Source organism: Callionymus lyra, chromosome 11 (genome assembly GCF_982586985.1).
Source record: "Callionymus lyra chromosome 11, fCalLyr1.hap1.1, whole genome shotgun sequence".
Classification (NCBI taxonomy): domain Eukaryota; kingdom Metazoa; phylum Chordata; class Actinopteri; order Syngnathiformes; family Callionymidae; genus Callionymus; species Callionymus lyra.
In genome coordinates, this window is record NC_141828.1 from 8073422 (window position 1) to 8085602 (window position 12181).

The following is a 12181-nucleotide window of genomic DNA, read 5'->3' on the forward strand; positions in this document are numbered from 1 at the left end:
CTTCACAGCAACAACTCGTTGGACATCGTCGTACAGTGAAGAACAACTGATGGATTCTGTGATGTTCCTAAACCAGAATGTCATTTCACATCACTGGACCGATCTTGGTAATGTGTCACGAAAAACATAGTGCCATTTCCTGCTTCCTGATGTAAAGAAAAAAAAAAGTTTTAGTTTTTATGTCCATGCAAATTTTTGTGTGCTTTTAAAAAATATATAGATTAATTTTCTTCAAAACTGGGTTCTTGACCTCCTGGAAACAGCATCACGACCAAATAAAGTTGAGTCAAGAAATCCAAATCTATAATGTTGACAGAAAAAGTTTACAAAAAACATTATAAATGAACTGCTTGGCAGAGGTATACACTCACTGAGTGCTTTTCTAGCTAAATAATCTCACGAAAACTATGTAATCTCACAAAATTCAGCCAGTTTTAAGAGTCCAGTCAAGTTATATTATTAAATGGCTTCCCTCTGGCTCAGCTATTTTCTGATGAAGGTGCTACAGAGGAAAACAAAAACTTCAAGCACAGAAATAAGAAATAAAAGACGCTTTCTAGCTCGAATAACTACTGGGACAACCATGGCCTCAGACTCGGCATCCACTGCGGCAACACGTCCGACCGGTCGTAATGTTTTACAGAGGAGCTCCCTCCTCTGCAGTAAAAGTGAGCGACACACGAGCCGAGACCCGACATGTGTTTCAGCGTGAACTTATAGAAAACAGGTCGCCGGGTTCAGTTCACAGTTCATGTTGCAGCGACTGTAGAACAGCAAGTCCTGATACAACTCGTCCTATCATGTGACACACATACAGTACATATGGACCACACACACACACACACACACACACACACACACGCACGCACGCACACATGCCACAACCCTCGGTAAATGACACAACCAATCTTTATCATGTCTGTCCTCCTTTAACTCATGGAACATGTCCTGTTATTTCCATTCTTATTATTAAAATGTATTTTATTTTGAAAAATGACGGTTATCTCGGCCGTGTCACTCAGAAACACAGGCCAAAAACTATCAACGTGTCTGCAGGCTCGAATTTCTCCTAACCTCCATCAATTTTTAAACATTTTTGTTTGACATATAACCATTTAAACGTCACGTCCGACCGAGCTTGACGATCTGAAGTTTCTGATTAAATCTTCTTCTCTTTTTTTTTCAATCAGAGAACATTTGAACTTGATTTTTTTATTTCATCCATGGAAGGCTTTTACCCCTTTATTGTTACATGGATTCTACATCAGGATTTAAACCCTTTTATTAATTTTGACGGAAAAGATTTCAATTAAACCACAATTTAACCTTTTATCTTAACCTTTATTAACCAGTTTGTCACAACATTTAACTATTTATGTTCATTTAGTTTTAAAAACAACCATTTTTTTAATTGAACTCTTCATCCCCTCTGGCATAAATCCTGACATAAGGGTCTTTTCACTGACTAAACAATTTCATGCGGCCCAAGGGCCATTTGCGGCCGTGTATGGGACTTCACGGGGCCCGCAGTCCCCCAGGAACATAAAATCCAACATTTTGAATGGTTTTATTTTCCAGTAAAGTAAAGCTGATAAGAGTCAACATTATTCATAAATATTAAACTACTTTTACGTGTCTGTTAGTTAAACCAGACATGAAAACTAGTTAAACACAAAACGAGTTGAAGATAACGGATGTTGATCACTAAGATAACTCTGTCGGCCCCACATGATCAGATTAAGATTTGGACACCCCTTGTTTTTCCCTTTAATAAATAAGCTATTTTGTCGCTTTTCACCTCTTGTTAATTTCAACAATATTTAACCATTTCCTGTATCGCAATATCCAGTTTATCGCGGTCTTTTTTTTGTTTTTGTCAAATAAACGTAATCTTTTACCCTTAACTTTCTCTTTGAACTTACAGGATTATGGAAGTATATCACTGCCATTTTCCTTGAATTTCTCGAACTCCTGTGTTGTTCTCAGTATTATCTTGATCTTTAAAGTATGTACTTTTTTGAGTATTGTTTTGATTGTCTAAGCGCTTTGTGACCCTGGTCTCGAAAAGCGCTATATAAATAAATATTACTTACTTACTTACTTACATCAGAATATTGAATAGTCAATTTTATAGATGGGAACTTTGAAATGACATACTTTTTCCCACATTTTGTTTGATATTTTAATTTAAATTATTAAAAAATAAATGTTCTAGATTCAATATTTTTTAATTCATAGCCTTTTCATTTCAACGTTAAAAAATGTGAAGCCTTTTTATTCAACCAGTCAATATTCTGATGCCACTGATATATTTCCGTACAGGATATTTAACCAAAAACTGCTGATATTCTGCTGAAATGAAGTTGTTTGACCAATAACTGAACTCCTGAATGAACCGAGTCCCTTCACGCCGTTAATGAAAGGATCCTCTCGTGACTGTTTGCCAAGTGTAAGTGACAATATTTGACCCTTTAATGTCACTCCGGGTTTGTGAGGACGTCCTTTGATCTCACTTCAGAGCGGCCATGTTTACCTCCGCGACGGTTCAGAACGCCTCGGATTCAACCCGTCGGTGTAGTTCATTCCCACGGCTGCACTATTGATCACTCGATCGACACTCTTTTAGTCACTATTGATCAACCGACTGGCTTTGTTTAACCCTTTTTGTCACGCTTTGGATCACTTTCGTTAACCCTTTGCGAGTCCGAGGGAGCTGCTGAATCAGTTCCGTCCACGCGCGCATGTGACCTCTTATCTCCCGCTCACCTTTGACCCCGTGACTGTGCACATGCCCCCGTCATGTGTTTTTCGAGGAACAAAGGTGGCTCGAGACTCGAGCGGCCGGTACGAACCGTTCCAGCTGCACCTGCAGGACAAGTCACGACACACACCACCAGCAGGATGTCAGAGTGCCCTTGAGCAAGGCATTAAAACCTCACTCAACCGGCTCCGCAGCCGGCAAGAAGTGCATCAACCTCCTGACCCCGGGTGTTGCTGTAAATATAAATGTGCTCCGGCGCTGTCAACGTGCACTCGGTTACACAAGCGCAGGTTAAAAATATGTGTGTTTTACTTCCTGCTGCTCCTCTGCCCTCCTCAATCCACAGATTTATTTTTTTTTATCTTCAACGCTTCTGATTCTGAAGTGCAGCGCTGCACAGGTCAGGGGCGTCAGGAGTTTCTTTCCATTTCTCTATAAGTGTGTGAGTTTTCTGATGTTTCTCTCCAGCGTGAACCAGCGTTTCTATGCCAGCGGAACAGAGCCGGTGGTCCAGGAAGAGGAGGAACAAACTGGAGTTCTGGATCAGAACCAATGGGAGCGGTGGCCGAACTCCACACACCCGAGAGACGACCTTTGTGTCCAAACAAGCCCCTTAGCCCACCTTCTGTGCGTGACCTCTGATGTGACCTTCACAGAGTCTTTTGCTGAACCTCTCAAGTCACTTCCTCTACTGTCGATCAACACAAAATCCCTCGAGCGCAGAGACTCACGACATGCTCTTTAATTTGTTTCCTTGTTTCTTTTCATATTTTCGAATTTTATCATTTTATGAGTAGTTCTTGTCTGTTCAAATGATTTGAAGACATTACTTTATATCACATTTCACTTGGTTTGTCAGCAGATTTTCCATGATTTATAATAAGAAACTTTTTTTAAAAACTTGAGAACTACAGATGGAAAAGTAACATTCTGCTAAATCTGGTGCATCTTTTTAATGTAACTGCACATTGTCCTTTTAAATAAACTGAACTGAACTGAACTAAATAAAAATAAAAAATTGAAATGATAAACTGTCAAATATCAATACTTGCCTTTTTTCTTTTTTATAAAGGCACAGCTTATAATATGTCTTATTTATTTACTCATTTATAACTATTTTGTATTTGTTTTTTAAGTTTTCTGAGCTTACGCTTAAGCTAACCAACCTTTATTCTTTCATTACTTATCATCAATATGAAGCTGAAGATGCAACACTAATAGACTCAGGGACTCATTCATTCGACTTTATATATATGATGTTATTCTATGTTAATCTTTTTATCCTTTTTCCTTTGTATCCTTGTTCTTAATACTTCGACTTTTTCATCCCTTGCGCTATGTTCTTGTTCTTATGAAACTTGCTGTATCGAACTGGGAACCCAATTTCCCGAAAGAGATCTCCAGAGGAATGAATAAAGTCTATCTTAAGACAACACGATGACAACACACCTCGTGTAGCAGATGATATCGTCAACAAGCTGAAGATCAAATGAAGAACAATAAGATATTATAGAAAAATAATGACCAACCACAGAAATTAAAGGTACGAAAACCTTTCATAAATTCAACATTATTCTCTCTCCAGGACACAATATCGACTCAATTCAGGTTATTGTCCAAATCTAACAACGCTGTGTGTGTATCCTGTTCAACACACACACACACACACACACACACACACACACACACACACACACACACACACACACTCGTGACACTCATCAAACTGCTGGGCGACAGCCAAGTTCATCTGTTAATGGACAGTAACCATCAGGTCCCAGTCCCACACACACACACACACACACACACACACACACACACACACACACACCCGGGGCCCTGATGCCCTCTCATCCCTCTCTTCTTCATCCCCTCGTCTCTCTCTCCACACCTCCGTCCTCAACACTCACATGGCAAAGATAAACACGCGTGTTTGTGCGCGTCCGCCCGTCTGCGCGTCTGTCAACGCACAAGCTTTAGAAAACACACACAACCTTATAATAAGACACACACTTGAACACACACTTTTGAAAAAGAGTCAGGAATCAAACGACAAAAGGCTTCTTTTCAATCAGAGTGGACAGAAAGAATGTGTGTGTGAGTGTGAGTGTGTGTGAGTGTGTGAGGACCGACCAGAAGCTGTAGTCCAGAGCATGTTGAAACACATCTGTCCTGCAATGGGGGGAACACAGAAAGAAAAAGAGAGATCAACACGGAACAAGACACAGATAAATTCACAAAACGCAGGTGAGGGTTCTTTTTTATCTGCTCTAGGACACACACACACACACACACACACACACACACACACCTCCTGGCTTATTTTTCACAGGGCAAGAGTTCAAGGAATTACAGCCTTGTTCAAACTTCAATATTTATTTAACAAAAAAGGGTGATTTTTTGCGATTCCACGTCTCGTGAAAAGGAAGCAGGTGAAGCAGAAGTGAACGACGAGTTTTCACCCACAATTCACAGTGACATCACCGCCACGTTTCAAATAAGAGGGTTCACGACTTTTGTCTCATCGGTGAAAATGATTCTTGTTCTACAAGATGATATGTTTTGTTTTCGTTTGTCTTTTTCGGGGTCACGGAGAGTCCACCTGTCACCCGCCCTCGGTCTTCAGTCCAGTTGAACGGCTCGCTTGGGAATTAACATCCGTCAAGTTTTTGTTTTGAAACATATTTTTCCTGTTTCCTGACACTTTTGTTTCGCGAGTCCTCACTTGTTTAATCGTCTTCATATCCTGTGTGTCTTTGGTTGGTACTTTCTCAAAACTATCTTTTTTTAACATTGTTTATTGTCCTTTTTAATTGTTGTTTTTGTTTCCTTGCTATGTTACTTTTTAGTTTTGTAAGTATGTCATTTTTCACTTTCTCACTCATCAATTTTTCTTTTAAACGTTTTGAACTCTAGCTTATTTTGTACTTGGATTTCCGCTCTTGATACTTTACATTATCGTTTAGAAACGTGTAATCGTCTTGAGATCAACACATATTTGTGTAACACACAGTTGACTTCACTGACCAAACAACAGCAGCCTAATGCTAATGCTAATGCTAACATACTTTCATGTGCGTTTTAAATATGCATGTTTGAAAATTCTTTAATGTTTTAGTGATGAGATCCTTCAAATTAAATTCCAAATGTTTATTTTCTTGTTGATATATATGTCAAAGTACAGAATCCTACTAGTACAGATTGGAATTCCAATCTAGGATCTTAATACTTCTGAACTGGGATCTTAATATTGATATATGTTAGGGTTAAAGTTCTGTACTTTGTCATATACGTTTTGTGCTTTGATGATTTTCCTCTCATAAGTAAGTAATAACTATTTGTAAAGGGTCTTTCTAGACCAGAGTAGGAAAGCGCTTGAACAATCAAAAGAAATACACAGTTAAAAATACCTAAACATTTAAAACTCCAAAAAGGAATGGATCCTGAAAGAAACTGGCAGCCAATGCAGTTTTAAGGATCGGGTAAATGTGAGTTCTTCTACTAGAGCGACTCAGAATTCTCGCCGTAGAGTTTTGTATGAACTGCAGGCGAGACAGATCCTTCTTGTTTAGACACCAAAATAAACTATTACAATGGTATAAAGAGAAGACACGTAGGTTACAAGCTAGATAGGGATGCAATTATTTTGGGGTTTGTATGGTACAAGATAACTTTGGATTCATCAGTTGTTAAATGTTGCAAAAAATGAACAAACTTTGTCTAAAACCCTTTTTTATTCCAAAATAAAAGTGATATATCTAAACTTTTTTTCAATTGGGTTGCAGTTTTTCAGGCAGTATTCTCAATCAGCGAAACAAATTCAATTAAAATCAAGCACTAAAATCCACATTAAATCCAGGATTTGTCAAAACTCAACACGTCAAAACTGCTACTAAAGGTCTCGAGAAAAACGGTGGTCGTCACGATTCTACGCTACAGTTTTCACGAGGCTTCTCGGTCGACCGCCGCCAGTTTCCCGACTCTCTCTCTCTCTCTTTTTCCCATCGATCACTTGTGAGTCCGGACGCACGCCGAGCAGGAAAATGGTTAAAAAGACCATTTTAGCGGTTTCATTTTGTGTGTATAAATTATCCATTAGATTTCATCATATCTTAGCGGGGCAATTACATGAAGATAATGATAGCGGGCACCGGATCAATTATGCATGCTCTTGGCCGAAGACCAGGCAACCGGGGCAGGGGGGTGAGGGCACGTATGAACACACACACACGTGAGGGAGGCGAGGAGGAGGAAGACGAGGAGGAGGAGGAGGAGGAGGATCTGGGAGAGATGTGGCGCATCAGTTCATCTTACTGCCTAAAAAGTTCATATGCTTAATAATTTAGCCGCTCTGGATTCAGTTTCCCAGCTGAATATTAACAACTTTGAAGTGAGCAACAGCAGCCAGAGGTAGACCGGCATGTTTGTGGGGGGGGGGGGATGTGTAGGGGGGTGCTAGAGGAGACCTGAGGAAACAGGCCTCGCTCGTCCCGGAGGAGACAACCCCTCAAAACACACACACACACACACACTCTTCAGCCATTACACCAGCGATCGTAACATTTGCTAATTTCAGGGCAATTAAGAATTCCTTTTCATCGCCGTGTAGGTTCACATTTCCCCCCGCACGGCTCTCGTGCACGGCTCTCGTGCACACACTGGCAAAGAGTGTGTGTGTGTGTGAAGAGAGAGAGAGAGGAAGGGGAGGGCGCTCAAGGAGATGAGGCAACAAAGGAAGAGGCAGAAAGAAAACATAAAGATTTTTGCCGATGAACCGGTTTGTTGTTGTTTTTTTTCATCATCCGCGCCATGATTTCGAACATCGATTCCCTTCCATCGATTTGTCTTATTTTTTCTCCGCCGCCAACAAGTCGAATCGCCCGCCGCGAGAACAGGTGTTTTTTGATCGCACACTTGCTTTTCGCCCCGACGCACAACAATGGAATTCAGACTCTTGGTTTGTTTTGTTTACAGAAGAAAACTCTCGCATGGAAAACGGCGACTTAAAGAAAAAGCAGAGCTGGTTTTTCTGACATCTGTTTGTTCAAGGAGAAAGAGAGAGAACGAGGGAGGAGGAGGAGGAGGCGGAGGAGGAGAAGAGAGGGAAGGGGTGGAGGGGGGACGGAGTCGGTCGACAGACACTGAAAAATAGAGATGGGCAGTGAGGAATCGCTTCACCGTGTCCACCGACCCGTACCGGGGCGAGCCAGATGGTTTGCATTTGGTGTGTTTGGTGTGTGCGCGAGACAACAGTGAGTAATGAGGGAGCAGATGAGACGTGTAAATTAAATATGTCCGATGGTCGGCTCTCCATCTTCCCTCACGTCATTTATTCAAACACAACTTTCAGTCGCACACTCACACGTGCGAGGCACCGACACACACCTGCACGAGAGGCACAAACACACACACGAGACACCAACACAGGTACACAAGAGACACAAACACACACGAGACACCAACACAGGTACACAAGAGACACAAACACGCACACGAGACACCAACACAGGTACACAAGAGACACAAACACGCACACGAGACACCAACACAGGTACACAAGAGACACAAACACACACGAGACACCAACACAGGTACAAGAGCGACACAAACACGCACACGAGACACCAACACAGGTACACAAGAGACACAAACACACACACGAGACACCAACACAGGTACACAAGAGACACAAACACACACGAGACACCAACACAGGTACACAAGAGACACAAACACACACATACACAAGAGGCACAGACACACAAGAGACACAAACACACACAAGACACCAAGCCAGGTACACAAGAGACTCAAATACACACAAGACACCAACACAGGTACACAAGAGACACAAACACACACATACACAATAGGCACAGACAAACAAGAGACGCAAACACACACAAGACACCAACACACAAGAGATCAGAAGATTTGACAGACATTGATACACAAGGTACAAATACATACACATGAAACGCACAAATACACAATGTACAAATACTTGACACACACACACAGGGTACAAACACAAACTTACACAAGAGACAAACGCAAAACGACAACATACACAACAATTGAAAGACAAACAAACACAAGACAACAACAAACAACAAAATTAAAAGACAAACACAAGAGAAACAACACACATATACACAAGACAATAACAAACACGTACACAAGATAACAACACAAACAAGCCGCAGGCAAACACACAAAGACACCTGAACATAAGACAACAACAGAGACAAGAGACAAAAACACATGCACACACAAGACAGCAACACACACAAGACACAAACACACACATCAAGTAAACAACATACACATATGTGGGACAACAACACACACTCAAGACACAAACAGACACATATATCAAGACAACAACACACACGACAAACTCACATCAAGACAACAACGTACCGAGACGACAACACACACGAGACACAAACACACACGTACGTCATAACGACAACACAAGAGACACCCAGACATCAAGACAACAACACACCCGCACACAGGACAACAACACACCCGAGACACAACCACAGAAGGCACCAACGTGCGCACAAACGTGCACACAAGCGTGGCGTGACACACCGGCGTTGACAAGCGTGGCGGATGTGCGCGGCGGATGGTAATAGGCCAATCAAAAATGCAAAACAATTGGCAATTACTGCGAAGACCTAATGGTCATTAGAATTTACAACGAGGTAATGAACTAAAGTCGCCCACCTCATGAATATTCATGCAGACATTTGAGCTTTGAAGATTAAAGCGACGCTTAAAATTCAAATGAGCGTCCGCAAATGATCACGCCGCCGCTGGTGACGAGTTATTTGTTGTTTTCTCTTTCTATTATTCAACGTTCTGGATGTGGAAATTTATATTTGTCCAGTTTAGGAATATTAATCCAGCATCTGTGACAACAACGTTTTAACTTCCGTCCTTTTCAAAAACGCGAGGTTTTCAGGGCGGTTGCCATGGCGATCGCAGATGTCGGATTTTGCATCATGACACACAGACACACAATTTTACAGCGTTCAAATCAACGACACAAAACCTGTGCGGGGAAACTATTCGACCTGTTTATGTGTTGAAAAGTAAGTAAAATACACAACTTTAAATGTATTAAATAATAGCAACAAAAAAGGTTAGTATATAAAAAAAACATATATATAAATATGTACACTAAGCAAAATGTTGGTGACATATTTTAAACAATAAAATAGTAGTAATACTAATTAAAATCAATTAAAACTTGTTTATTAAACATTAATAACAAAACGCATGAATACATATTTATAAATTAAATTAAAAACGTTTAATTTAAATGAAATAAAAAGTATTTACTGTAACAAGGAACAAATACGACAATAAAAATGAACTTATAAATTTATTTATTTCTGTCGTGTGAGCTGAGTTTGCATTTGTGTTGTGATGTTTTTTGATGTTCAACACTAAACCTCCACCAACACAACCTGAACATTTCACTTCCCTCATACTTTTGAAATAGTGTGTCTTTAAAGTTTGTGTCGTCATCTTTGTGCTTCCAAAACTCTTTGGACGTCCAGAAAAAAACTATTGTATTTTCATTCAATATATTCATAACTTGCTACTTTAAAAAAAAAAAAAAAGAGACTCACACTAGAAGGAAAGTCCAAACAAAAAACACACAAACACACACACACCACAGGGACGTCCACCTAATCCAATGAAACACACACATCACACTCATGACGCGACACAGAGAGAAGTGTTGATATATGATCCCATAAACGCGTGTGTGTGTGTGTGTGTATATATATATACATGTGTGTGTGTGTGTTGTGAGAGCGTGTGCGGATCTGCTCTGTAATCCAGCGCCGACATAAATAAGCTTTGTAGTGTATAAACAGTTTTACGAACAGGCCTTCAACTGCCTTCCACATAATAAGAGAGCCGGGGAACATGTGGAACCCCTGAGCAAGTGTGTGTCCGCACAACTAAACACACACTCAGTGAGCAGCAAGTGAGCCAAAAACAGCAGCTTTTCCTCTCGCGGCGCAGGAATAAATGTGGCATGGATGTCAGATCGCTCTCGCGGAAAAAAAAAACAACACAAGAGCCGATCAATAAACATCCGTCACCGACAAGTACGGCGCCGCCGATGACGTCACCCGCGAGCGAAGGGGGGGAAACGACACACAAAAACTTGTGTGTCACCGTTTTCATCATCAGCACGTTTTTTAATAACGTTTTTATTTTTACAGACGCCGTCGCTCATCCTGACTCATGCTAGCGCCGCTAGCGGTTGTTAGCCTAGCTGGATCAAAGGAGACGTTTGTTTAATGTATTATCTTCGCTTAAAAAGCAACACTGTGTTGTGAGTCTAACATTGAATCTAGTAACACAACTTTAGCGACAATCTACTTTTAATTCTGAATACTAGTTAGGATTAAATACAATGCTAAGGTTTTCTTGGGTTTCTTTTGTAAGAGGAAAACAGTTTTTTAAAAAAAGAAGTAGTCAGCGATAATTTAAAGTTGTGTATCTCTCAGCAGGTGGCGTCGGGTCGCCAGGAGTTTAAATAAATTACAGCAGGTTAACACGTCTTTACGCCGACACTGAGATGAAATCGTAGCTTCACGAGGCAGTCAACAGGTCGACTCAGAAGCTGAAACAAACGGCTCAAGCTTCACTTCCTTCCGACTAACTAATCTTAGAGAACGATAAAATGATGAATGAGTTTCTCTGAATAAACATTCTGTGTCGTCGTCAGCAGTGAGTCGACGTTCGGTCGGAAACAATCTGGTCCTACACAACTCTGGACTCACAATTAAATCAACACAAAATCCCACTTTTTTTCTTCTTCTCACATTCTGACTTCACAACAAGAAGATACAAAACGACATTTAGTCGTGGAACTTGTTAAATAGTTTGAACTGTCACTTGTTAATGTGTTTATGTAGGCCAGTGGTGTGGACTGGCTGGCTTTCCAGGGTGTCCTCGGAGGGTACTTGATTGATTGAAACCTGTCAGATTAAAAACTCGGGGGGCCAAATGTGTGTGTTGTGAACTTGATGTTGGTTTAAAAAAACTACAAAAAAAAGCAACAAATAAATCTAATTGTTATATCTATTTATATCATGATAGAAATCAAATTCTTCTTTTTTTAAATCTTGAAGCTTAAAATAAAGTGGGATTTGAAGATAGTGTTTATTTTAACTACATTGCAAATAAAACTTACTTTAAACCATGAATTGTACCTGACAAACGTCTTTAAAACACACCTTTAAATGTGTTTTTCCTTCAAAATAATTACAATAGTATTTATTTATTTCAAACAAATGGTGCCGTAACCCCAAAAATCATAGTTTTCTAAAATATTAAAGATTTGACGTTTCATCAGCGTTTAAAAGCGAATCTCATGATCATAGT

At 40.3% G+C, this 12181-nt stretch overlaps 1 protein-coding gene across 4 annotated transcripts in view; it reads right to left on the minus strand.

Moving 5' to 3' along the window:
• The window catches only part of bcl11aa (BCL11 transcription factor A a), a 53336-nt gene that overhangs the window by 34544 nt on the left and 6611 nt on the right, over positions 1-12181 (minus strand). For 2 of the 4 annotated variants that reach the window (XM_087803187.1, XM_087803186.1), the window contains exon 3: positions 4895-4933. The exons of the other annotated variants lie outside the window; for them this stretch is intronic. In XM_087803187.1, coding sequence (XP_087659313.1) covers positions 4895-4933 — 39 coding nt within the window. The remainder of the gene's footprint in view (positions 1-4894; positions 4934-12181) is intronic. 4 annotated transcript variants of the gene reach the window in all.